Genomic DNA, 27,944 nt, shown 5'->3' with positions numbered 1-27,944 from the left:
TCATAGGATGCTGCCCTTCCCGTGGTTATTCCTTCCCGGGGAAAGGCCTGGCTATTCACTGCTTGCGTCGAGAAACACGTGATGGTGTCTCCGCAGCTTCTTTACATGCATCTGCATATTTCCCATAAGGGATGGGGGCAGTGTTCTGGAATCACTGCGTTGAGAAACACGTGATGGTGTCTCCGCAGTGTTGGATGTTTTGGTCTCCCCGAGGCCAATCATCTGTGCCTTTATAGCCTTTTTACTAGGCACTGCTCCTAATAGCCAGATTCCTACTCCACACTGATGAGGGGCAAAAACCCCGAAACAGCTGTCTGTGGATGGATACCATGCTTGGCATAGGTGGCTTTCCTTCATAGGATGCTGCCCTTCCCGTGGTTGTTCCTTCCCGGGGAAAGGCCTGGCTATTCACTGCTTGCGTCGAGAAACACGTGATGGTGTCTCCGCAGCTTCTTTACATGCATCTGCATATTTCCCATAAGGGATGGGGGCAGTGTTCTGGAATCACTGCGTTGAGAAACACGTGATGGTGTCTCCGCAGTGTTGGATGTTTTGGTCTCCCCGAGGCCAATCATCTGTGCCTTTAAAGCCTTTTTACTAGGCACTGCTCCTAATAGCCAGATTCCTACGCCACACTGATGAGGGGCAAAAACCCCGAAACAGCTGTCTGTGGATGGATACCATGCTTGGCATAGGTGGCTTTCCTTCATAGGATGCTGCCCTTCCCGTGGTTGTTCCTTCCCGGGGAAAGGCCTGGCTATTCACTGCTTGCGTCGAGAAACACGTGATGGTGTCTCCGCAGCTTCTTTACATGCATCTGCATATTTCCCATAAGGGATGGGGGCAGTGTTCTGGAATCACTGCGTTGAGAAACACGTGATGGTGTCTCCGCAGTGTTGGATGTTTTGGTCTCCCCGAGGCCAATCATCTGTGCCTTTAAAGCCTTTTTACTAGGCACTGCTCCTAATAGCCAGATTCCTACGCCACACTGATGAGGGGCAAAAACCCCGAAACAGCTGTCTGTGGATGGATACCATGCTTGGCATAGGTGGCTTTCCTTCATAGGATGCTGCCCTTCCCGTGGTTGTTCCTTCCCGGGGAAAGGCCTGGCTATTCACTGCTTGCGTCGAGAAACACGTGATGGTGTCTCCGCAGCTTCTTTACATGCATCTGCATATTTCCCATAAGGGATGGGGGCAGTGTTCTGGAATCACTGCGTTGAGAAACACGTGATGGTGTCTCCGCAGTGTTGGATGTTTTGGTCTTCCCGAGGCCAATCATCTGTGCCTTTATAACATGTCTCATATCATGTCGGGTTTGTGAAGGAGATAGGAAAAGCCGGTAATTGAATTACCAGCTTTTCTGCTATCTAGCTCTGTATGAAATATAAATATATGTGTGTGTATATATATATATATATATATATATATATATATATATATATATATATGTGATATATATAGACTGTATATGTGTTTTTATGAATATTTGAGGCCATGGATCCATTGTATGTCCTATTTGGAAGTCGGCGAGAAAATCTTGCCGTACGGATGACACACGGATAATTTTTGGAGTAAAAATCTCATCCTCGCATTGAATACGGATCCCTGTTCAGGAGATTTTCTGCGTATCTCGGCCATCAAAAACGGACCGTATTTTTGTTGTGTGTGTGACTCCGGCCTAAGTGCCATTTGCGGCAGAAACACCGCATTGCTGCATGGACCCATAGCCGGCCGCACCTCGCACGGCCACTCACTGTGTGCTGCTGCTTCTGCTGCTGCTGCTCCCGGCGCTTCTTTGAAGGTCGCAACTTTATTTACACGTAATACAGCTCGGCCATCGCTGATAAGGGCATATGCCAGGGCAGCGCCCACTCCCAACACTCCCGACAACGCCCTTAGCTACTACAGGAAGATTTCACACATCCCAGAGCCTGGATTCACTATTAGACGTCTCTATGCCGAAGATGATAAACACATGACGTATAACTAACAAGTTATGCGCTATCCGTCCCAAAAGAAAAATGGCGGCTGGGTGCGCGCAGTGTGATGACGACATTGCGCCTTTATCCAATCACAGCTCTCCCTCCTTGTGTGCTGGTGTCGCTCAGCTGGGGGCTGACATGACTGGCGGGAACGCGCACTGTATGCACGGGATTGGCTTCCAGTGCGCGCTCCCGAGTGTCATCCGAGAACTTTATCTGGACAGCGGCTGCTGATGGTGCAGGGAGGTGAGCGCTGCTCGGACGGCGGCACAGGCGGGACCTGCTGCCCGGTACCGGGGTGGGGCTGAGCACTGAGGGGTCACACGGTGGGATTTCTCCAGGGGCTGAGGGTTTGGCCCCAGTGTCAGACCTGTTCTGCAGCTTTCTCCCCCATGTTCTCGGTGCCACACTCCCCGTCCCCAGTGGCTGATTCCTCACCCTCCGTGTCCGGGCATTACATGCTCCGCGCCCCCGGTATTGGGCTTTAGGTGAGTTTTGGACATTTGTCTATTTTCTGTGTCAAATAGTTCCATCAAAGTGAATTTCTAGGAATCCGCTGCCACCGCGCTTGTTTTTTTCCTCAGCATAAACTGACCTACCCGCGATTTTCCCCAGAGACTTCCACTAAACGCAGAAACACATCGCAAACCCATGTAATTTACACGTCTGTATAAAAAACAAAACGGCTTCATATAAAACACGACAAACCAAGAAAAAAGATACAAAAAATACTATAAAATTACTCAAATGAAAAACAAAAAGTTATCTAATCTGTACTTAATAGGTGCAGAAATTCTGCAACATCAGAATGGTGGGAACGTGGCCTGAGATTGGCATAGAGACGGGCACCACTGCTGCCTTCTGTAACCTCAGGCCTGGCGGGCACGGTCCTCGCTCCTAGGCTGGTTTCAGGGTGCAGCAAACATTAGATCACGTCAGTAAATCAGCCCCACTCTGATCAATTCCTTCTCTCTATATTTCCCATTATACACAGATTTCTTCCTGCATCGGCACAAACCTGGAGCTACTTTCCACTAGAAGCATTACTCTAATGGAAGAATGGTTTGTAATAAGCTGCAGTATGGAGGCACCAGGTGACGGCACATGGAGATTCCATAGCCCGTAGTATATAGTAGATTCTGCCCCCCTTACATTGTGTGGGCACCTGGGGAAGGGGTGAGGCAGCAGATGCTGGGAGGAGGCAGCGGGGACAGTGATGCATCTGATACGGGGGCAGAAGAGACAGTGAGGCACCGAGTGCAGGGAGTAGGCAGCAGGGACAGTGAGGCACCGGGTGCAGGGAGTAGGCAGCAGGGACAGTGAGGCACCGGGTGCAGGGAGTAGGCAGCAGGGACAGTGAGGCACCGGGTGCAGGGAGTAGGCAGCAGGGACAGTGAGGCACCGGGTGCAGGGAGTAGGCAGCAGGGACAGTGAGGCACTGGGTGCAGGGAGGAGACAGCAGGGACAGTGAGGCACCGGATGCTGGGAGTAGGCAGCAGGGACAGTGAGGCACCGGGTGCAGGGAGGAGGCGGCAGGACGGTGAGGCACCGGGTGCAGGGAGTAGGCAGCAGGGACAGTGAGGCACCCGGTGCAGGGAGTAGACAGCAGGGACAGTGAGGCATCGGGTGCAGGGAGGAGGCAGCAGGGACAGTGAGGCACCTGGTGCAGGGAGGAGGCAGCAGGGACAGTGAGGCACCCGGTGCAGGGAGTAGACAGCAGGGACAGTGAGGCATCGGGTGCAGGGAGGAGGCGGCAGGGACAGTGAGGCATCGGGTGCAGGGAAGATGCGGCAGGGACAGTGAGGCATCGGGTGCAGGGACGGTGAGGCATCGGGTGCAGGGAAGAGGCAGCAGGGACAGTGAGGCATCGGGTGCAGGGAAGAGGCGGCAGGGACGGTGAGGCATCGGGTGCAGGGAGGAGGCGGCAGGGACGGTGAGGCACCGGGTGCAGGGAGGAGGCGGCAGGGACGGTGAGGCATCGGGTGCAGGGAAGAGGCAGCAGGGATAGTGAGGCATCGGGTGCAGGGAAGAGGCGGCAGGGACGGTGAGGCATCGGGTGCAGGGAAGAGGCAGCAGGGACAGTGAGGCATCGGGTGCAGGGAAGAGGCGGCAGGGACGGTGAGGCATCGGGTGCAGGGAGGAGGCGGCAGGGATGGTGAGGCACCGGGTGCAGGGAGGAGGCAGCAGGGACAGTGAGGCATGTGATACGGGGCAGAAGAGACAGTGAGGCATTTGGTGTAAGGGAAGGTGCAAGGTCTGTTACACGTTGCTATTTTACCACCAAGGGGCTGATGATAAGTCCTGCTTTCTACTTCACTTAAGGATTAGACCGCTGCTGGGAACGTGACCAATCACAAGAGTAATTCTCCCATGTCTCCTCCCGAAGTGGAGCGTTTGTCACACATGCCCACTACCCCACAATTTATTAATTTATGGGACTGATAGCGATAGTGCCCATAAATGATTAAACAGTAATTGTTCATGGTCCAACACTCATGCAGACTGAGCCTGCTCCCCAGCACAGCCCACCACCGAAACTGGGGAATGTTCCCATCTTCCCCTCATCAGCCTGCAGACGAGTCCGGGGTCTGCCACACTAACTATGTGGACAGATGAGAAGAATGGGGAAAATCTCACATTGTGCCATATTGAAGGGCATTTTGTAGTGGGCGGCGTTCACACCACACTTGGTATATGGCAGGAGGTGCAATGCAAAGAAAAAATACCCTTCTATATCTTCCTCACCAGCCTGAGAAGAGAAGCAGTAGCCACTTCCATACTGTCCCGAAGAAAATGAGATTATCTGTTTTAAATGTTACGATTGAAAATAGGAAGTTATTATAATTCCATTTTATTTGGGGACGTTGTAAACATTTGTGTGCAGAATCCGTGTTTTCCACGTTCCAGCTGCTGCGGGTCATAGAGCTGCAGATAATCCAGTAAATCCAGATATCCTGTTCTGTGTGTTCTGCCCTGGAGTAATATGACCTCAGTAATGGAGAGCTGCGCTGCCGCCTGGGCATGTGGGTAGGTGACCTATGGAGACAGTCCGTGCTCAAAACTGCTGCTAAACTTCGGGGAGGTTTGCTGAGCAAAATACACAAAACATCTATGATAAAAATAGAATACATGGTGATTAGCAATTTTTTTTTTTTTAATTTTCACTGTTTCAATAAACTTCATAAATCAGTAGTACAATCGCTGAAAAGAAATTTTAACCCCTTCACGACCTTACTATTTTTCTTTTGTTTGTTTTTCCTTTTTTTCCCTCCCTTTCTTCCAAGAGCCATATTATTTCTATCTTTCCATCCACTCTGGAATGACTTCCTTCATTTTATCCTGTGATGCGCTGGAAAGCGAGAAACCCTACGGTAAAACTGAGAGGGCATGAAGATTCTCCAGGTCTATACGAGTTGTGCAGATGCCAAATAATTTACTTGTGTCACCATTTTTTGAGACCCTTAACATTTTAAGTTTTTAGGATCTATGCGATTGTGTGAGGACTTCTTTTTGAGTAGACATTTTTTATTTATACAATTTCAGGGTACATACCCCTCTTATCGCATTTTATTGCAATGTTGCGGCTGACAAAAGAACATACGGTAATTCTGACAATTTTTTTTTTGTCTTATGCTGTTTACCAATCAGATTGATTTTATTTTTTGATCTGAGTTTTACAAACACAGTGATACCAAGTATGGGTAATTTTTAAAAATTGTTTTATTTCTAATGGGGAAAAAGGGGGATGACTTGAAGTTTTGTGGGAGGGAGGGGGTTTCATATTCTTAAAAACTTTTTTTTTTCTCTTTTTTTTTTTTTTTATGGTATTGAACGGGTCGGCGTTCACAAGAGGATCATAATGACAGGCATCGGGGGTCATCAGCAGACCCCAGCCGTCATGACAACCCACTGACCCCCTGTGATCACTTGGGAATAACCCTGCTACGTTTAGTATAGTATATACCGTAATTCATTAAATGTCAAATTAATGCTTTCTACATTCATATTACATCCTACATTACCTACTGAGGATAGATTAAGGATGAGCCACCTATAACTATATTTTTGTATTTGTGCAATATGCCGTAAATGGAACAAACTACACAGGGTGATAAAGGCTACCCATGTGTAATGCTGGCCCTACTGCACCCTGCTTCCCCCTACCCTCCCCCCTACTGGGACACTGACATACGCATGTCCTCCCAGCCTCTCATGCTCACTGACTCTAAAAGAGACAGTGCACACGCATCTAATGTCTCCAGCCAATATCTGTGAAACCCTTAGTACTTAAGGCACCTTCACCTGTTGAAAGGTGCCTGAGCAACATTAGTGTTTAGTTAGTCTGCAAGCTGCTTAGGTCGTCGAGTCCCTGTTCCTGCACCTGTCCTGTTTCCAAAAACCTGAACCTCTTCTGCCTTCCTGAACCTGCCTAGTTTGAACTAGTACTTGGACCTGCTATCTTCCTGTCACGTATCAGTTAATCTAGAATCATCACTATCTGAACCAGTGCCATTGTCAGTGGTACTCTGATAGCAACATTGAATGGCACGCCCCCGCTGGTGTATGGAGCATTTAGCATGGTCAGACACAGGCAGATTGAGCTTCAGCTCTGGATCCACAGCCGCGCAGCTCAGTACTGCAGTGTATTGTCCTCCATGCTGCTTCTGTCTGTGTTCTACAGAGAAAGAAGAGCAGAAATGTGTCTGTCTGTGCCGTGGATAAGAGACATAATATCAGGTATTCTCACACTACATCAGAGTGAGCTGATTCGAGAGAGATTTTATTTATATTCTGGATGGATGTGCTGATATAGTTCTTTTTCCTCCACTGATTTGAGAGAGAGCCTGCACAGGGGAAAAATGCAAAATACATTTTTGGTCATTCTATAATGGCCGGAAATAATGTTTTTTCTCATACACTCACATACCAGCCTATTCAGAAAAATTTCCTGATCCTACTAATACACTTTAGCACTACTAAATCTATTTCATCAGGTTTTGAAAAGTAAAGAAAAAAAGAAAAAGGCAGAGGAAAAACATGCCAAACTGAGCACTTCATGGCATAAATTATTTACTTATGTACTCCAGCTGTGGGATGACGTATGACGGGGAAATGGATAAGTGAGTGACGCTAGGGATCCAGAACAAGGGGTCCAATTGATCACAAAGTGATTGAAAATGCTAGCAAATACCCATTTAAAGTGAACCTGACAATGAAGACATACTGCTCATACCTTGGCCAGCATTTATCGGATAATGGCTGCATGACCAACTCTTGAGACGATACATAACTATACTTGTCTGTGGATGCAGGGGAGTAACTACAACAGGTGCAGGGGTTGCAATCGCACCCGGGCCCTGGAGCTAGGGGGCCCTAAAAGTCCCTTTGGCCTATAGAAAACTATTGCTTTTAAAGATTTAAAATATTTGGGGGCCCCGCTGGAGCTTTCGCATTGGGGTCCATCAGTTTCAAGTTACGCTACTGTGTGGATGTATGAACATTATGAATGAGTTAGATATACTGGATGAAAAGAGTGTGAAAAAGTAAGTGACTGAGCTAAGGGAGCGTTTGTAGTGTGATCTTAAGAAATACAACATAAAGAAGGCATACCTGAACGTCCTCTTCAGCGAGTCAACTTTCCTAACCCTGGAAGTCCCACCATTATTTTATTACAGAAAAAAAATCCTAGGTGACCAATTATCTCTGTACGTTACAAGCAAGCACTGTTAAGCAACCCATCAAAAAACAAATTCTACATTAGCTTCCAAAGGTATAGAGAACGGATGGCGGTATGCTATACTGAAATCATATCTTCTTATTAAATGTGGCTTTAAATCAGAAGAACACCAATAGGATGATCATCTGCAAAAAGAAATGAATGCATATGAGGTCTTTCTGACTTTTGGCCCTACAGCTGTTTTTCATAGCATAAGTTATGCCCAAGGATTCCAGTAAACTCATACAACATAGATCTTTGCTAAGCACACTTAAAATAGGCATAAGTAATAAAATATTCTTTAACCCCTCGAGGAAGGACCATGTGGTATTTGCTATTACGCTGCACCTTGCACCACATGATTGGATTCATTCCACTTGTGATTATCTGTTGAACCTGTTGTGTTGGTAGTTGGTGCTGGGTCCCTGCCCACTGTGTATGTGAGTTAAGGACACATTTGTACACTTCTCCTTACAGAAGTTCCCCAGCTGCAGTCTAACTAGAGACCTTTGCATATGACATGCAAATTTACTGTCACAATGGAGAATATTCATTGAGAGATTTTTTTTTTTTTTTAGTGTGAGTTTTCCAATGTGTTTCTCAATGTATACCATTATCATCTTTGAACATTATAATGGTACTAGATGGTGGCCCGATTCTAACGCATCGGGTATTCTAGAATATCTATGTATATAGCAGCCACATAGTATATAGCACAGGCCACAACATATTCTTGAATACCCGATGCGTTAATACAGGCCACGCAGTATATAACAGTGGCCACGCAGTATATAACACAGCCCAAACAGTATATAACACAGCCCACGCAGTATATAACATTGCCCACATAGTATATAACACTGCCCACGTAGTATATAGCAGTATATAACACTGCCCACATAGTATATAACACTGCCCACGTAGTATATAGCAGCCATGCAGTATACAACGCAGCCCACAAAGTATATAACATTGCCCACATAGTATGTAACACTGCCCATGTAGTACATAGCAGCCATGTAGTATATAACGCAGCCCACGCAGTATGTAACACAGCCCATGTAGTATATAGCAATGTGGGCACTATATGAGTGGTTAAAAAAAGACTTAAAATAAAAAATAAACATATACTCACCATCCGAAGGCCAATTGAAATCCTGGCGCCGGTGTGCGGTGCACGCGGCAGCTTCCGGTCGCAGGGTTGGTATGAGCGCAGGACCTGTGATGACGTCGCGGTCACATGCCCGTGACGTCATGGAAGGTCCTTCTCGCATAGCATCTTTGGAACCGGAACCTGCCGCTTGCACTGCCAAGGACAGCACGCACGTCGGAGGGTGAGAATAACCTTTTATTTTATTATTATTTTTAACATTAGATCGTTTTACTATGGATGCTGCATACGCAGCATCCATAGTAAAAATTTGGTCACACAGGGTTGATAGCTGCGTTAATGGAGTGCGTTACACTGCGGTCCATTAACGCTGCCATTAACCCTGTGTGAGGGCTGACTGGAGGGGAGTATGGAGCGGGCACTGACTGCGGGGAGGAAGGAGCAGCCATTTTGCCGGTGGACTGTGCCCGTCGCTGATTGGTCGTGGCAATGGTTGTGGGCGTTTTGCCATGACCAATCAGCGACTTGGATTTCCATGACAGACAGAGGCCGCGACCAATGAATATCCGTGACAGACAGAAGAACGGAAGTGACCCTTAGACAATTATATAGTAGATACTCTGGGAATAGTAAAAAAATAACTCATATTGAATTCATTTCTAAATACTTTTAATTGGCTAATCACATTTTGTCTTGTCTAGGGAGGTAACCACTATAGAATTAATATCGCCACATATTGTGACACTGACAGGACCCTGTCCTAGTATTGGATCATAAAGACAGGGTGGCCAGCAGTGTTAGCAGCCTCTTCTTACCTCAGCACTGCCGGTGTCTCCAGTATTTGATCAGAAAGACAGGGTGGCCAGCAGTGTGAGCAGCCTCTTCTTACCTTAGCACTGCTGGTGTCTCCATATTGCATCAGAAAAACCGGCTGAACAGCAATATGAGCATCCACATCCTACCCCAGCATCCCTGGTGTTTCCAATATTAGATCAGAAAGCTGGGGTGATCTCTTTAGTAAACATTTCTCTGTAGCATTGACTTTTTTTTTTTTTTTATTCTTAGTCAGTTGTATTTTTATTTCCAGATGCAGTTGAGTATGACTCTATTTACTGTGTTTTTGTTTTTTTCTCCTCCCCTCACCCTCCACGACAGTACAACATTATGGACATTGTCTACCTGCCCTAATAGAGACAGGAAACACCAAGGTTAAATATCCTTTCCCCACCTCCTATCCTCATCCTGGTGTTCTGCGGTCAGCAGACTTTGGGGCGCAAAGAATACCTGCTGAGCAGTGAGGTTGATTGTGCTGCCTTCCTCTTCATCTGCTTCTGTGTTGCTAGGATCTAGACCCCTCTGTTCTCCTGCGCCTCTGGGTAATACTGATCGGAGGTGGGCTGGGATCTTTCCGTAGCTCCCCAGCCTCTGTCCTACTTCCTTGTCATTCCGGTCCCCTTCAATTGATGTCACTTCCGGTTGCGTTACACCGTGGAACGCAGACCGTTTTCCAGCCTTCCTGGCAGGAAAAACAGTGAATCAGCGGGAAGATACCAATGCGTTCAGGGAGTCCTCCACATTGGAATCAGCTGGGGATTCTTCAGGAAGGGAAGGAGTCACAACCGAAGGATAGCTAACACACTGGGTAACTGTCACTTCCCTGTAAGTGACCCTGACAAGAAGGTAAGGTAAGATCAATCTCTTATATCCATGGAGGGTGCATCTTCTCTAGGATCTGCATCTGCTGAGCCGAGGGTGGACCCAGTAAGTAATCCTGGGGCAGGTGCCTCATTTTGGGCAGTAGAATTTGGTTATTACCGCCTTCTTACCTATCAGGAGGACAAGGATCCTACACCCAAACCGAGATCTAAAACTTTGAGCCGTAGATGTTCCATTTGTAATAAAAAGCACTCATAAAATGGAATTGTGTTAGGAATGCACAGAAAAGATTGTGAGGGATGAAAAAACATTTCTAATACACGAGTTAAGGGGATGGTACGTCACGAAATTCAGGCTTCTCTAACCACCTTCTCTCAATCGGGTTCTCTAGCAACTCTGTTGTGAATTCTGTGATCAAGCTCCCTCCTGTGGTCACGAGTGGTACTGCGGCTTCTGAGTTTCCTTCCTCAGGTGATGAGGTTAAGTCGTTAGGTGCTGCTCTATTTAACTCCACCTAGTGCTTTGATCCTGGCATCCAGTCAATGTTCTAGTATTGGTCTTGCTTCCTCCTGGATCGTTCCTGTGGCCTGTCTGCTCAGCATAAGCTAAGTTCTGCTTGTGTTACTTTTGTTGCTATATTTTCTGTCCAGCTTGCTTTTTTGGTTTTGCTTGCTTGCTGGAAGCTCTGAGACGCAGAGGGAGCACCTCCGTACCGTTAGTCGGTGCGGAGGGTCTTTTTGCCCCTCTGCGTGGTTGTTTGTAGGTTTTTGTGTTGACCGCAAAGCTATCTTTCCTATCCTCGGTCTATTCAGTAAGTCGGGCCTCACTTTGCTAAATCTATTTCATCTCTGTGTTTGTATTTTCATCTTAACTCACAGTCATTATATGTGGGGGGCTGCCTTTTCCTTTGGGGAATTTCTCTGAGGCAAGGTAGGCTTATTTTTCTATCTTCAGGCTAGCTAGTTTCTCAGGCTGTGCCGAGTTGCATAGGGAGCATTAGGCGCAATCCACGGCTACCTCTAGTGTGGTTTGATAGGTTTAGGGATTGCGGTCAGCAGAGTTCCCACGTCTCAGAGCTCGTCCTATGTTTTGTGGTTTTTGTCAGGTCACTTGTGTGCTCTGAACTTCAAGGTCCATTGTGGTTCTGAATTACCTATTCATAACACACCTCCTGTGACCAAAAAGAGAAAGATCAGTTTAGAGAAGAGTTCAGACTCTGAAGAAACTTATGCATCCATCTCTGAAGCTTGGCTGGAGGAAGAATGAAAAATTAAACACAACAAAGCTTTGACCAGGGGAACAAAAAATATTTTTCTGCTGAAGACATGGAGGAACTCCTGACAGCAGTAAGAAATACAATGGAAGTCAAGGAAGAGATGCCCCTAACAGTCCAAGTGAAATGTTTGGGGGATTGAAATAAAAAAAGATGGTGTTCCTAGTTCATGACAATATACAAAATTTAATTTTAAATGAATGGGAGTTCCCAGAAAAGCGTTTGGTTAATCTGGGTGGACTAAAAGGAAGATTTTCGTTAGAAGAGCTAGCTTGGTCTAAAATTCCCAAGATGGATATCCACGTTGCTACTGTGGCTAGAAAAACAACTCCATTTGAGGATTCTTCCGTACTGAAAGACCAAATGGATCGGAAGATGGATTGCCCTTTGAGAGAAAACTTGGGAACCGTCGGTGGCATAATTAACAAATGTAGCATCCACCTGTGTGGCAAGATATTTGTTCAGATTGTTGAATCAACTTCAGTCACCAGAGCATGGGCACTCCCAGAGAAGATGTACTAGTGTCTTTACCTCTCCTTCAGAAGGCTACGGCGTTCCTAACAGATGCCTCAAGAGTCGGTCAGGGTAGCTGCTAGGAACTTGGTCTTATCAAACACAACAAAACGGGCCCTTTGACTGAAAATGTCCAATGAAGATGTATCCAAAGCCAAACTTTGCTGCATTCCCTTTCAAGGTGAATACATGTTCAGGTCTGCTCTAGATGTTAACCCAAAAAGGCTGGCGCACTACACTATATAAACATCAATATATAAAATAGTGGGGGTGCAAAAGAAGTGGCTAACAGCAATATGGTACCAACAAAAGAAAAAGAAGCCACTAAAGAACATTCTGCACACCACCCATAGTAGATATCAAAAAAAGAACAACTTTATTGGTGACACAATAATTAAAAACATTTAAAAAATACAAAAAACAACATCTCCCCCATCAGACCCGTCCGAAATGTATATACATGTGTACAGATAATGGCTGCATAAACAAGAAGGGTACCCCACCAGCTATAAATAGCCTAATATGAATGTGACTGCCGCGGAGGCCAGGCAAAGTATGGATGCACGTAATGATGCTAGAAACAGGATGCACAGCACACTACCCCAAAATGGGGTGGGAAAAATAGGTTACAATCTCTGCCAAAGAATTGATAAGGTACAGATACTAGCACAATAACCAAAACAGGCCTGATATGCCTGCAACCCCCATACTGCCCGCAGGCAAACCTAAATGCCAGAAGAGCCTAGTGCGCCGCAGCACCCGCAAGAGGGGAGCAGTAAGTACCCGGTTACCCGTAAATCACCTATAATGAGGATGGTAACCCAGCAGCCAGATCTGGAACGGGATCGAAAGGAAGGAGATCCCAACGCGTATCGCGGTACAGCAGACCGCTTCGTCAGGGGAAGTTCTGCTCTAGATGAACTATTTGAAAAGGCATCTCTCATAAAAAGACATCACTGCTTGAGCCGAAGGTCCTGAGGCAAAGATCCTTTCGTCCACCACAGGCCCAAACTCTGCAGTACAGAGGGAAGGGGAAGACTGTATGCTGGAGCTACCCCAAAGGAGGAAGTGGTAAGAACATTTTTCAAAGCTACCGCCAAGATAGACAATGACAACAGGCATGTTCGGGGCAGAATCTCAAATTGTTTTGCAGTGACAGATAATTTCCTCAGACCAAATAATCCTGGAATTCATCAGGGAAGGAGTAAATATCGAGTTCTCTGCCTACTCTCCACATAATTTAAGAATAATCTCCCCTACATCTCGTTACAAGAGGTTCTGATATACGGACTTCAAGATCTTCAGATGTCAGGCGTTCTCTCACAAGTGCCAGAGATGGAGCACGGCAAAGGTCATTATTTTCTCTTATTTCTAATAAAGAAACCCAGAGGAGACTAGAGGATAAGTATATCGCCTATAGAAGATTCAAGATGGAATTCATAAGATCCACTGTCCCTCTGTAGAAGAGCAGAAAACCGATAACTAATGGGAAAATATGGAAGACTTTTTATTTCCTGTTATGGCTTTTTTTTTCTCCAGATCTGTTTCATTCAGACATAGCAAGAATGTTGGATTTCTTACAGGATGGTCTGGAAAGAGGCTTAAAACCGGGTACCCTCAAAGTTCAGGTGTCAGCCTTAAGTTTTTTTTTTTTCATCAGAATTTAGCAAATCATTGGTGAATAAAAAGATGCACGACCACAGCTTCCTGGAAACACCCAAGAAGGGCTAACAAAATCCCATCTTGGGACCTAAATATTGTTCTCAAGGGTCTAACTCTGCCTTCTTTTGAGCCAATAGCCTCAGTGAATTTAAATAAGCTATCCTGGAAGGCAGCTTTTCACGTAGCCATAACAGCAAGAACAGTTAGTGAACTACAGGCTCTATCAATCAGAAAACCATGTCTGAGGATCCCAGAAGATGGAATTGTGTTCCATTTAGACCCATATTTTTTTTTATTTTTTTTTTTACCAAAAGTGACATCAGATCTCTACTCGGGATATAATTTTCCCTCCAGGATCCAGCAAACTACAGAGAAAATGAATTTCATTTGTTAGACGTATGGAGAACTATTCTTCATCATCTCCAACAGACACAGTGCGGGAGGAAAGAATCTCTTTATCCAATATTGTGGACAAAACAACTGAAGAAAGTATTTGAAGAGTACCATAACCAACTGGATTAAGAAACCTATTTGTGAAGCATATTGACCTCTAGAGAAGTTTAGTGCTCACTCCACAAGAGCCATGTTGGTCTCCTGGGCCGCAAGGGCCATTGCCTCCATCGAGCAGATCTGCAGCACTGCCACTTTTTTTTTCATAAATCGATATAACACGTGAAAATAAGAAGCTGAAATATTCTTATGAGACAAATGTGCCTCTATCATCCTGGGCTAAACAATCAATCTCAATTGACAGGCAAAGTCTTTTGAGTGAACACTTATTTTCCCTTAACTGACGTAGTAGATGGTAGTTGGTGCTCCTAAGGTTCTATGGAGAACTGTAACTGTTGTTTCTGGAGAACTTGCAGGAGAATGTCTGTATCTGTCTCTAGCTCCTCCTCCGCTCCATAGAATTTTAAAAGCACCAGTCGTAATCTCCTATCTCAGTAATATTAAAAATCTGTCTTCACTGAATATACATTCTACATATTTCCCCCATGAATTCAGTGAAAAATTAATCTGGAGGTGAAATAAGCAAATTTCTCTGATAAGCCACATTATAAAGTTGCCTATTTTTAATTTTTACTATTGATTTATTAAATTAAAATGGATACTCCTTCACAAAACCAGAAAAATCCAACTTCCGGGTAATTTTGCCCTTTAGGCAACCCTATAAGTTCTTATCCCACATCCTCCAGGCTGAAAACTTGCATATAAAGAACTTACAGAAATTAATGGCCAGGCTTAATAGATATCTAGAACACATGCCTTTAATACAGCATGAAAGTGAATATGCCAAATGTGTGTTCTTTAAGTGTATGAACACCTTGTGCACTTCTAGGTTTAAGATGTGAAAACTAAATGGATAAGGTTAAAGCGATATGTTTCAGGGTGTGTCGAATACTTTTCTTTATCTTCACCAGCCATGTTGTTTTGGTCATCACTCAGTTGCTGATTAAAAAAAGAGCCTATGTCGGCAGTTTTGGTACATGGTGCTTTCATTTTCACCCACTAGCTGTATATAATTCCATAGAGACTCGTGCATGATTGTTTCCACGTTTCCCTTTGACATCACCTGATCCTCTGCTCCACTGTACATCCCTGCTGACCAATAATCTAGGAGAAAAGTGGACAACTGTGCGCCATGGACAAGAGCTCTGACGGTGGTTGGAGGGGGTCCTCATTATCTTGTGAGTCCCTTATAAATACCTAATCACTATTCTAATATACTGAAGGATGCAGCAGACCCCCATGATAAAAACACTGGTTCAAAATACTGATGGGGTGTGGAGTATGTTATTGGATTGGGATTAATACAGAAGATTCAGAAGACTGGCATAGCGCCAAATTCATTAAAAGGCACATGCCAATTAATGAATTTGTCACCCCTCCTGAGTGGCTTGCGCCTCTGTGCACTCCAAACCTAGACCAAGCTAGCATTTCTGGCATACAAAGCATTGTCATCTTTGATGGGCAGACATGGCCATGATCCGGCTCCTCCACAGCTCAACCCAAAAGCTGCAACTTTTTTGCGCAAGTCCCGTCCACTTTTCTGGCATAAAAGTTTTCATAATTCAGCTCCATATATGTAGAATATAGCTGCATAAGAAGTTAAATAACTTTATAAATACACTGAGAAAAAAATTGTACATAAGGAACCAATAATGTAAAAATTCATAACTTTATTAGGTCAATGAAAATGTCATCCAATAGATGGATGGGCCCACTACACAAAGGAGGCAAGAGATGTAATGATGCACCTGATTGTATATAGCGTGTATATACAGTGGGGCAAAAAAGTATTTAGTCAGTCAGCAATAGTGCAAGTTCCACCACTTAAAAAGATGAGAGGCGTCTGTAATTTACATCATAGGTAGACCTCAACTATGGGAGACAAACTGAGAAAAAAAAAATCCAGAAAATCACATTGTCTGTTTTTTTATCATTTTTTTTGCATATTATGGTGGAAAATAAGTATTTGGTCAGAAACAAACAATCAAGATTTCTGGCTCTCACAGATCTGTAACTTCTTCTTTAAGAGTCTCCTCTTTCCTCCACTCATTACCTGTAGTAATGGCACCTGTTTAAACTTGTTATCAGTATAAAAAGACACCTGTGCACACCCTCAAACAGTCTGACTCCAAACTCCACTATGGTGAAGACCAAAGAGCTGTCAAAGGACACCAGAAACAAAATTGTAGCCCTGCACCAGGCCGGGAAGACTGAATCTGCAATAGCCAACCAGCTTGGAGTGAAGAAATCAACAGTGGGAGCAATAATTAGAAAATGGAAGACATACAAGACCACTGATAATCTCCCTCGATCTGGGGCTCCACGCAAAATCCCACCCCGTGGGGTCAGAATGATCACAAGAACGGTGAGCAAAAATCCCAGAACCACGCGGGGGGACCTAGTGAATGAACTGCAGAGAGCTGGGACCAATGTAACAAGGCCTACCATAAGTAACACACTACGCCACCATGGACTCAGATCCTGCAGTGCCAGACGTGTCCCACTGCTTAAGCCAGTACATGTCCGGGCCCGTCTGAAGATTGCTAGAGAGCATTTGGATGATCCAGAGGAGTTTTGGGAGAATGTCCTATGGTCTGATGAAACCAAACTGGAACTGTTTGGTAGAAACACAACTTGTCGTGTTTGGAGGAAAAAGAATACTGAATTGCATCCATCAAACACCATACCTACTGTAAAGCATGGTGGTGGAAACATCATGCTTTGGGGCTGTTTCTCTGCAAAGGGGCCAGGACGACTGATCAGGGTACATGAAAGAATGAATGGGGCCATGTATCGTGAGATTTTGAGTGCATACCTCCTTCCATCAGCAAGGGCATTGAAGATGAAATGTGGCTGGGTCTTTCAACATGACAATGATCCAAAGCACACCGCCAGGGCAACGAAGGAGTGGCTTCGTAAGAAGCATTTCAAGGTCCTGGAGTAGCCTAGCCAGTCTCCAGATCTCAACCCTTTAGAAAACCTTTGGAGGGAGTTGAAAGTCCGTGTTGCCAAGCGAAAAGCCAAAAACATCACTGCTCTAGAGGAGATCTGCATGGAGGAATGGGCCAACATACCAACAACAGTGTTTGGCAACCTTGTGAAGACTTACAGAAAACGTTTGACCTCTGTCATTGCCAACAAAGGATATATTACAAAGTATTGAGATGAAATTTTGTTTCTGACCAAATACTTATTTTCCACCATAATATGCAAATAAAATGTTAAAAAAACAGACAATGTGATTTTCTGGATTTTTTTTTCTCAGTTTGTCTCCCATAGTTGAGGTCTACCTATGATGTAAATTACAGACGCCTCTCATCTTTTTAAGTGGTGGAACTTGCACTATTGCTGACTGACTAAATACTTTTTTGCCCCACTGTATATACAATATGTTGTCAGAAATTACTGAGAAGGAAGGAGCGCTATTTGGATTTTGGAGCACAGATTTTTCTAGAATAGTTTGAGGGCGACATTTGCAGAGACCCGAAGGTGCCAGAACAGCAGGAAAAAAAATAAAAGTGACCCCATTGTAGACACTTCAACTCTCAATGAATTCATCTATGGCTGCAATGACCATTTTGTAACATCTACTCTGAGCTTTATTCTGGAGAACTGCAAATCTGCCAGTCTAGTACCCACATATTGTGCCCAATACAGTGTAGTGCCACATTGTGCCCAGTGCTTCTGGCAATACGTTCATGTAAATTAAGTGCCTTTTCTCCATTACAATAATGCCAAACGTGGCGATTACTGTAGTTTAGGCACAGTGGGGCTCAGGAGGTGGCATTTGGATTTGGGAGCACAAAATTTACTGGATTTTATTTGAGGGGGCAGGAGCCATGTTGCTTTTCCAGAGCCTTTGTTCTACCATTAACGTGGGATCCCTTATAGTTCCAGTGACTGATGACGAACTTGAGTGGAGGCTGGTGTTGTGCAGGATAAATTAGGGGTTTTATTGGTAACATTTTGGGATAAATTATATTTATTTGATCGCTTCCAGTATAAGGCTGGATGACAATCTTGTGTTCTACGCTGAGCACTTATGTGGGGGTTTCCATGTAAATACCACACAACTGTGATTTGGATGAAACCTCCGAGGGAACCACCCACCATGAGATAGATGAACACTTTGGAGTCCATTTAGCATCTGCTCTGTTCGGCTACTTTCACACTTGCGTCGGTACGGGCCCATCGCAATGCGTCGGGCCGACGTACCGACGCACGTTGTGAAAAAATGAACAAAGGGGGCAGCGGATGCAGTTTTTCAACGCATCCGCTGCCCCATTGTAATGTCCGGGGAGGAGGGGGCCTAGATCCGGCCGCGCATGCGCGGTCAGAAATGGCGGACACGTCGCACAAAAAAAGTTACATGTAACTTTTTTTGTGCCGACAGTCTGCCAAAACACGACGCATCCGTCGCACAACGGATGCGACGTGTGGGCATACGTCGCAATGCGTCGCTAATGCAATTCTATGGAGAAAAACGCATCCTGCGGGCAAATTTTCAGGATGCGTTTTTTCTCCAAAACGACGCATTGCGACGTACGTCACACAACGCTAGTGTGAAAGTAGCCTTAGTCTCCATCTTTTTAGTCTTGCACAGACAGATCGGTGATCGCCCACACTTGTGCGCTAAAAAGACGCCTAAAATGTTGGGACACCGCTGGACCAAACTGACTCCATCTGCCTCATAAGTGGGTGGTTCCGTATTTAGTTTTGTATGAATTGCGTTATTGGGGAATTTACACGGAAACCCCGACGTAAGCGGAGAGCGCAGGATAAATGTGAGTCGAGCCTTATTCTGATTTTTGGGAGGTAGAATGAACAAATAGACAGAAGTACAAGAATAGTTCTTATTTTTATTTTGGCTCACAGTGCGCTATAAGTGATGAGCCGGATTTATTCTTTGGGTTAGTGCGATTACAGAGATATCAGATTTATATAGTGTTTTTTATAGGTTTTGCTGCTATCACAATAAAAATGCTTTTTTTAATTAAAAAGTCTTGAAGTAAAAGAAAGTTCTACTTCCGCACTGCTGCGATTAGCTGACCCCAAAGTGCACAACACCTTAAACCACATATACTGGGCATGTATGGCTGATAATATCCTTTAACATTACCAACGGGGTGCTGCATCCAACAAAAGCATACAGAGTTCATGAAGAAAAAAACAAGAAAAAGATTGGAGCGCACTTACCCAGGTAAAATAGTCACCACTTTATTAGGACTTTGTACAAAAAGCAGGGAAGGGGGTGGACAAAGATCGGACGACGGCCGTTTCGTGCAAAGTGGCACTTCAACGGGTCCAGGAGGACCCGTTGAAGTGCCACTTTGCACGAAACGGCCGTCGTCCGATCTTTGTCCACCCCCTTCCCTGCTTTTTGTACAAAGTCCTAATAAAGTGGGGACCCGTTGAAGTGCCACTTTGCACGAAACGGCCGTCGTCCGATCTTTGTCCACCCCCTTCCCTGCTTTTTGTACAAAGTCCTAATAAAGTGGTGACTATTTTGCCTGGGTAAGTGCGCTCCAATCTTTTTCTTGTTTTTTTTTTTAATTAAAAAGTGTTTTTTCATGTTGCCATATTCTGTGAGCTGTAACTTTTTTTTTTGGTGAATACTGCTATAGGAGGGCTTATTTTTTGTAGGACGAATTGCAGATTTTTATGGTACCAGATTGGGGTGCATAATATTTTTTTAATCGCTTTTAATTCAGATTTTTCAGACATAATGAACAAAAACCAGCAATTCAGTTATTGTTTTTGTTTTGGCGCTGTAGAAGTGATAAGACCAATTTATTTGTTGGGTTGGTGCGATTACAGCGATACCAGATTTACCGTATATAGTTTTTTTTATGATTTGCCATTTTTACACACTAAAAACAATATTTTAGCAAAATTAATTTGTTTTCACGTCTTATAGAGAGCTGTCACTTAATTTTTTTGCCGAATGAGCCATATTAGTGCTTGTTTTTTGCAGGATGGTTTGGAGTTTTCATTTGTATCATTTTTTTCACATATAACTTGATTGCTTTTTATTCACTTTTTTGTGAATCACTATGATGGAAAAAGCATCATTTTTGGCTTTTTTTTTATTTTATTTTTTACCGCGTTCGCCAAATGGAATAAATAACATGCCCGTTTTATAGAGCTGGTTGTTTTGGTCTCGGTGATACCAACTATGTGTACATTTTTTTTTTTCTTTTTTTTTTTTTATCAGAAATGCTGTGTTTTCAGTGGCGAAACTGATTTCTTTTTTTGTGTGTACATTTTTGTGTTTCTTTTACATATTTTATTTTCCTTTTTTTTTTTTTTTCACTTTTTCCATGTGGGACATGCATAATTTCTACTTTGATCACTGGTCTCATACACTGTACACATGTACAGCATTGTATGATACTGTCAGTGTCTCACGGACAGTCAGTGACTCAGCCTGTAAGGGTATGTGTACATGTTGCAGATTTGCCTGCGGATTTTTCTGCACGAAATCCGCAGCTCTTGGCAGAAAACGCAGGTGCGTTTTTTGCGCGGTTTTAATGCGGTTTTGTATGCGTTTTTTGAAAGCTAAATAAAGGTGTATTATTGAACAGAAAAAAAAAAGATTTGTCATGTCTTGTCCAACCTCCTCTTTTACATTTGTCCAACCCACACTCCATTATACACATAGATAGATGTAGATAGATGTAGATAGATAGATAGATGTAGATATATCTATGGATAGATGTAGATAGATATATGGATAGTTAAGCTACTTTCACACATCAGGTGTTTGCCGTCAGGCATAATCCGGCGAGTTTTGAAAAAAACAGATCCATTTTTTTTCTCATAGAGTTGTATTAGCGCCTGATGGTCACACGCTTCATCTGTTTTTTACCGGATCCATAAAAAAACACTGTTTCCGGCGGACGGAGAAAACGTGCAGAGGAAAGTTTTTTTCTGTCCAGCGAAAAAACGCATAGCGACGGATCCGGCGAAAAACGTATGATACTGAGATGTGAAATGATGAATCCGGCCTCCGAATCCGGTTTCTCATGCATTTTTTCCATTGAAATCATGCACATTTTCCGTTCTCTCTCTCGCTCTCTCTTTAAAAAAAACAATAAAAACGGATCAGTTTTTCACTATTTGCAACGGATCCGTTTTTTCAAAAATTCGCCCGTTCCTGCCTGACGGAAACAAACTGATGTGTGAAAGTAGCCTAACTATCAATATATCTATCTACATCTATCCATCAGGCAGGATCCGGCAAATTTTTGAAAAACTGATCCGTTGCAAATAGTGAAAAACTGATGCAACTGATCATTTTTTTTTTTTGAGAGAGAGAATGGAAGATGTGCATGATTTCAATGGAAAAATGCACTTGAGGCCATCAGGTGCAATCCGGCGCTAATACAACTCTATGAGAAAAAACGGATCCGACGGATTGTGCCTGACAGCAAAAACCTGATGTGTGAAAGTAGCCAGATAGATATATCTATGTATCTAGAGATATATCTATGAATATATCTATAGATCGATATAGCCATAGTTATATCTATAGATATAGCCATAGTTATCTATCTATACATATATCCATAGATATCCATGTTTAGATAGATTTATCTATGGATATATCCATAGATATATAATAGCAAGGCCTATGTTTCTTAATGAACGTTTAATTAAAAAAAAGCGGGGAAAAATGGCGTGGGCTCCCACGCAATTTTCTGCGCCAGAGGGGGAAAGCCGACGGCCGGGGGCCAATATTTGTAGCCTTGGAAGGGGTTAATACCCATGACCCCTCCCAGGCTATGAATATCAGCCCGCAGCTGTCTGCGTAGCCTTTACTGGCTATTAAAATAGGGGGACCCCCCAAAAAAAATTACGTGGGGTCCCCTATATTTTATAGCCAGAAAGGCTACGCAGACAGCTGCAGGCTGATATTCATAGCCTAAAGAGGGGCCATGGATATTGGCCCTCCCCAGCTACAAATACCAGCCCGCAGCCGCCCCAGAAATGGCACATGTGTGAGCGCCAATTCCGTCACTTAGCCCCTCTCTTCCCACTCCCGAGTAGCGTTGGGATATAGGGTAATAAGGGGTTAATGTCACCTTGCAATTGTAAGGTGACATTAAGCCCGGTTAATAATGGAGATGCGTCAATAAGACACCTATCCATTATTAATCCTAGAGTAGTGAAAGAGTTAAAAACAAAATAAAGACACAGCCAGAAAAAAGTATTTTAATATTCTTAATTTAACCATACTTACCATACTCGATTGCCTGTAAAAAATTAAAAATAAATAAACCATATACTCCCTGTCCGCCGCAGTCCAATTTAATTACGAGTGTCCCACGACGATCTCCCCTATAGAACAGTGACATCGGGTGATGTCACTGTTCTATAGGCTTCCAGTGACACACTGACAGGACACAATGGCTCCTGCAGTGCATCACTGAGGTTACCTTAGTTCACTCTCTCACTTTATGGCAATGCTGCGTGGGAACTTTCTCACACAGCAGTGCCACAAGTGAGACTAGGGACTATTTTCTACAATGGCAGAGGAATACAATGCAGAAGGATACCTCCCGTCATTGTGTTCCTGGAGCCCCTGGAGAGCGGTCACATCAGCTGATGCTGCTGTTTTCCACGGGAGATCGTGGGGCACTCGTTTTAATTGGATTTCTGCAGATCAGGGAGTATTTTGTTTGTTTATTATTTTAATATTTTTTACAGGTGACAGTGGCTTTGGGGATCAAGGTGATGGTGAGTAGGTAGTCTATGTTGTATGTACTGTATGTCTATATGTGTGTATTGTATGTAATGTATGAATGTACTGTATGTATGTATTGTATGTTGTATGTTATGTTGTATGTTCTGTTATATGTTGTATGTTCTGTTATATGTTGTATGTTATATATTATCTGTTGTATGTTTTGTTATATGTTGTATGTTATATGTTGTATGTTCTGTTATATGTTGTATGTTCTGTGATGTTATATGTTCTGTTATATGTTGTATGTTCTGTTATATGTTGTATGTTATATATTATCTGTTGTATGTTTTGTTATATGTTGTATGTTATATGTTGTATGTTCTGTGATATGTTATATGTTCTGTTATATGTTGTATGTTCTGTTATATGTTGTATGTTATATGTTTGTGTTTTTTTTTTTACATTCAACACATTAGCCGGATGATGGGACTACTACTGTCCCATCATTAGCTAATGTGTCAATCACTGTCACTGTAGCAGGCATAGCCCGATGGGACTTGTAGTCCCATCGGACGATGCCTGCACACGCACACACAGACCCCCCTAGAGCCCCGCACAGACTCCCGAGAGGCCCGCACAGACCCCCGGCAGGCCCGCACAAACCGCCGAGAGGCCCGCACAGACCGCCGAGAGGCCCGCACAGACCCCGACAGGCCCGCACAGACCCCCGACAGCCCGCACAGACCCCCGAGAGGCCCGCAGAGACCCACGACAAGCCCGCACAGACCCCCGACAGCCCGCACAGACCCCACCCGCACACACAGACACGCACAGTCTCCGCCCACACACTCCCCCTCCCGATCTGCAGCGTTTCACCCGCAGCAAAACTGCAGATCTTTTTTACATCTGCGGTTTTGCTGTGGATGTGCCCGACTCAATACAAGTCAATGGGTGCATAAACGCTGCAGATCTGCACAAAGAATTTACATGCTGCGGAAAAAACAACGCTGCGTTTCAGCGCGTTTTTTTCCACAGCATGTGCACTGCGGATTTGGTTTTCCATAGGTTTACATGGTATTGTAAACCGCATGGGAAACTGCTGCAGATCCGCAGCGTCAAAAACGCTGCGGATCTGCGGTAAAAACCGTGACGTGTGAACATGGCCTAAGAGTCAGCTTTTTGCTGGATCTCACAGGCCACCGTACCCTGGGGTCATCACATGACCTCAGGGTACCATCGTAACCATTGGGACTCGCAATTCACATTGCGTGGGTCTGATGGTTACTAAGGGGGCATGGTATAACAAAGGAAGAGACCTAAGAAGTCTTGGAAGTTTTTTTTTTGTTAGCCATTTCCCACTGAGAGAAACTGGCTAATGATACCGAACCCCCCTTTTTTTTTTCTTTTAACAGCTGACTTGTTCTGGTGCTCTGAAACTTTTTTAAAAGGAGCTTAAGCTAATTTCACACTAGCGTCGGTACGGGTCCGTCGCTAAGCGTTGGGCCGACGTACAAGATGCACATTGTGAAAATGTGCCACGACTTGGGCAGCGGATGCAGTTTTTCGAAGCATCCGCTGCGCATTCTAAAGTCCGGGGAGGAGGGGGCGGAGTTCCGGCCGCGCATGCAAGGTAGAAAATGGCAGATGCGACGTACGAAAAAACGTTACATTGATTGTTTTTTCGTGCCGACGGTCCGCCAAAACATGGCAATATAAGTCTATGGGCAAAAAATGCATCCTGCGGGCACATTTGCAGGATCTGTTTTTTTTGCCCAAAATGACGGATTGCGGCGGATTGCTAAAAACGCAAGTGTGAAAGTAGCCTAAGTCTTAGTGGTCAGGAATCTGTGTAGACAAGCTTGTAGGCTGTCTTCAGAGGTAACCAGCAAAACATGTCCTTTATGTGCTCGTACTTATCAAGTGCAAATAGGTGGTTCAATGAGAAATGTCTGCTAGCTTCATGAAGAGCGAGAAATACATCTCTATACATCCATAGAACCGCAGTTCCCGAAAATGCTGTAATAAGTGCTTTCTCCTTTTATCCAGTGATGACCTCACTTTATGATCGGTGTGGGACCTCTTGGACTAGGGCCAGGTTCCGATGACCATATTTCAGTCCACATATTGACTGCAAAGACCTGACTGACCCCATATCTCCTCACCCCAACTTTCAAGATCATGTATGTAAGGGTATGTTTCCACGTTCAGGAAACGCTGTGTGTTTGATGCTGCGTAGAGCCGCAGCGTTAACCACGCAGCGTTCAGATGTTACAGCATAGTGGAGGAGATTTCATGAAATCCCGTCTCCACTATGCGTTAAAAGACGCCTGAGGCAGACCCACGTAAATGGACATGGGCGCGTCTTTTGAGAACGCAGCATGTCCTTACAATGCTCAAACAACGCATGAAAAACGCAGGTGACCTGCCAGTGACCTCAGGTGCAGATTTGGTGCAGATTTTACCTGCGTAAGACCCTAACCAAATCCTGATGCAATCCTGACCGTGGACACATACCCTATCAGGAGACCGTGAAACACGACTGTCTGAACTGGGACCAACACTTATCTGCCCGCTTCTTTTCCCCTCACAGCAGCACTGGCATTAACTCTTCACTTGAATGGTGCTTTGTTGCACTTGTCCCACATATCTGGGTGCCCGAGGGGCCGCTGTGCAGGCTCACCCCCGTATTCAGGATCGGTATTGCCCCAAGAGGTTGAACCCCCAGCTGCTAATAACGTTGCTGTTGTATCTAATCTCTTGGTCCTGAATGTGAATCAGTCCCGGAGTTTGCACTAGTTGACCGGTTGCCATCCATCACGTGATAAATAAAAGTGAAATTAGGAAGTTTGACATTATCTCAGAAACCTTTCTGCTGAGAACAGCCCTTCTACCTCCTGTTATTATGGAATGAATCCCGTTTTTCGATTGCTCTAGTTGTCTATTGTCATCCAAATGTTATTTTCTTATGTAGCACCTATCATTTTGGTAAGATCCTAGTTGTATTCAGACAGAATATTATAGGCAGGGCTGCAGTACATTGGAAGAGCGAGAGCGCCATCTAGAGGAGAAAACTATTGGTGCCTAGGTCACTTCTGTTACATTGTAATTTTTTTTATTTATTAGAGCTCCATCATATTCTATAATGCTTTTCAGACATTATCAGCACTGTCCCCATTGGGGCTCACAATCTAGATTCCCTATCATGTGTTTGAAGTGTAGGAGGAACCCAGAGGAAACCCTCGCAAACACGGGGAGAACATACAAACTCCTTGCAGATGTTGTCCTTGGTGGGATTTGAACCCAGGACCCCAGTGCTGCAAAGCTAACTACTGAGCCACCTTGCTGCCCAATAAGTGTATGTCCTTATATATTTGTGTGTATATTTAAATCTACACATAAGACATAGATTAAAAGACAGATCATTTATTTATCTGCATTGCAGAATATTTGGGGAGAACAATATATTGTGACTGACATTATTATTTTTATTTTTTTTAGACCGTTGCAATGTTTGGTGCAGTAGTTGTCGGAATTGGCATTGCCGGCTCTGTGAGGGTCAGGGACCTCCTAAGCCCTCTGCAGTCCAGCCATTCAGAAAGTCTGAAACTTCAAGGCTTTGTGTCTCGGTGAGTATAGTAATTGCTAGTGCCGGATCCTATGTACTGCAGCAGCCCTTGTCTAGGCAGTAATATGTTTTAGCTTAGGCCCTTTTCACATATCTTTTTTTGTCATCAGTCGCAATCCGACGAATTTTGAAAAAAAAAAACGAATCCAGCGACTGATGCCGCCGGATTTGTTTTTTTCTCGTAAGACTTGTATTTGCGACGGATGGCCTCACGTTTCATCCGTCGAAAATTGTTTGTCCGGTGGCCGGAGACAACGGACAAAGTAAAGTTTTTTGCGTCCGTCGAAAAAATGGACAGCGACGGATCCGTCGCCGTCCGTCGTTTGCTAGAATGGAAGCCTATGGCGCCGGATCAATCAAATGACGGAATCCGGCAACGGATTCCATTTTTTTCTAACTGAGCATGCTCCGATCCAATCAGCCACATCCGCTAGTCAGATGAGTCCAAAAAACGAATCCGTCGCATCAGTTTTTCACAATCTGCGTCGGATCTGTTGAGCCAATGGATTGTGACTGACGGCAAAAAACTGATGTGTGAAAGGGGCCTTACAATATGCTTTAATGATTATTTTCTTCCTCCCTCAGGAGGGATCTTGGTCACTTCAATGGTGTGAAGCAAGTCAGCCTGGAGGAGGCGCTGCAGAGCAATGAGGTTGATGCTGCGTTTATTTGTACTGACAATAAGAACCATGAGCAAAGCATCAGGTAATCAGATTAACTGTTCTACATATAGCCAGAATCGACGATCCAGATTAGAGCTGGCTTTTACAGAAAGCCAGCAAATGGTTGAGCCTTCACATTGTGTTGTCCCCGTCAGGGCATATGTCCGAACCCCCCTGCAAAACAGGGTCCAGACGTATCCATCAACAGGGCCATAGACTGTAATGATGCAGACAAAGCGAATGTGGCTCTGACGTGCATCATTTTTGGGACTGTATGCCTACAGGAGGGGGACACTCAGACGCAGTCTGCTACACCTGTGTGTCCACCTCCTGTAGGCATATACATGAAAATTATGCACTTCAGGGTGCACGTTCACTCTGTCTGCATCATTACAGTCTATGGCCCTTCGGTGCATACGTCGGACCCCGTTTTGCAGAGGAGTTCTGACCTATGCCCCGATGGGGACACAGAACACATTGTGAAAGCTCCCCGAGGGTCTTCCCAGTCATAGTTGAGATGGAATGGCTGTCTATTTGTGGCAG

At 44.5% G+C, this 27,944-nt stretch overlaps 2 protein-coding genes across 8 annotated transcripts in view; one reads left to right on the top strand and one right to left on the bottom strand.

The window, feature by feature from the left end:
* COA1 (cytochrome c oxidase assembly factor 1) overlaps positions 1-1,918 on the bottom strand; it is a 152,339-nt gene extending 150,421 nt beyond the window's left edge. For 2 of the 3 annotated variants that reach the window (XM_069730184.1, XM_069730183.1), the window contains exon 1: positions 1,757-1,907. The gene's annotated coding sequence lies outside the window, so the exon portion shown is untranslated. Of the gene's footprint in view, positions 1-1,756 lie in introns of all 3 variants that reach the window. The other variant, XM_069730185.1, reaches the window with a different exon arrangement.
* Positions 1,919-2,114: 196 nt separating this feature from the next.
* Positions 2,115-27,944, top strand: part of BLVRA (biliverdin reductase A) — a 68,617-nt gene continuing 42,787 nt past the window's right edge. Inside the window, exons 1-4 of one of the 5 annotated variants that reach the window (XM_069730181.1) lie at positions 2,159-2,230; positions 5,269-5,355; positions 26,613-26,740; positions 27,325-27,444. In XM_069730181.1, the coding sequence (XP_069586282.1) occupies positions 5,329-5,355; positions 26,613-26,740; positions 27,325-27,444 (275 nt within the window). In that variant the 5' untranslated portion in view covers positions 2,159-2,230; positions 5,269-5,328. Of the gene's footprint in view, positions 2,473-5,268; positions 5,356-23,134; positions 23,165-26,612; positions 26,741-27,324; positions 27,445-27,944 lie in introns of all 5 variants that reach the window. The other 4 variants (XM_069730177.1, XM_069730176.1, XM_069730178.1 and 1 more) reach the window with 4 other exon arrangements.

This window comes from Ranitomeya imitator, chromosome 6, assembly GCF_032444005.1.
Source record: "Ranitomeya imitator isolate aRanImi1 chromosome 6, aRanImi1.pri, whole genome shotgun sequence".
Taxonomy (NCBI): Eukaryota; Metazoa; Chordata; class Amphibia; order Anura; family Dendrobatidae; genus Ranitomeya; species Ranitomeya imitator.
Note: the sequence above shows the minus strand (reverse complement) of the source record. Positions and strands in the feature narration are given on the sequence as shown.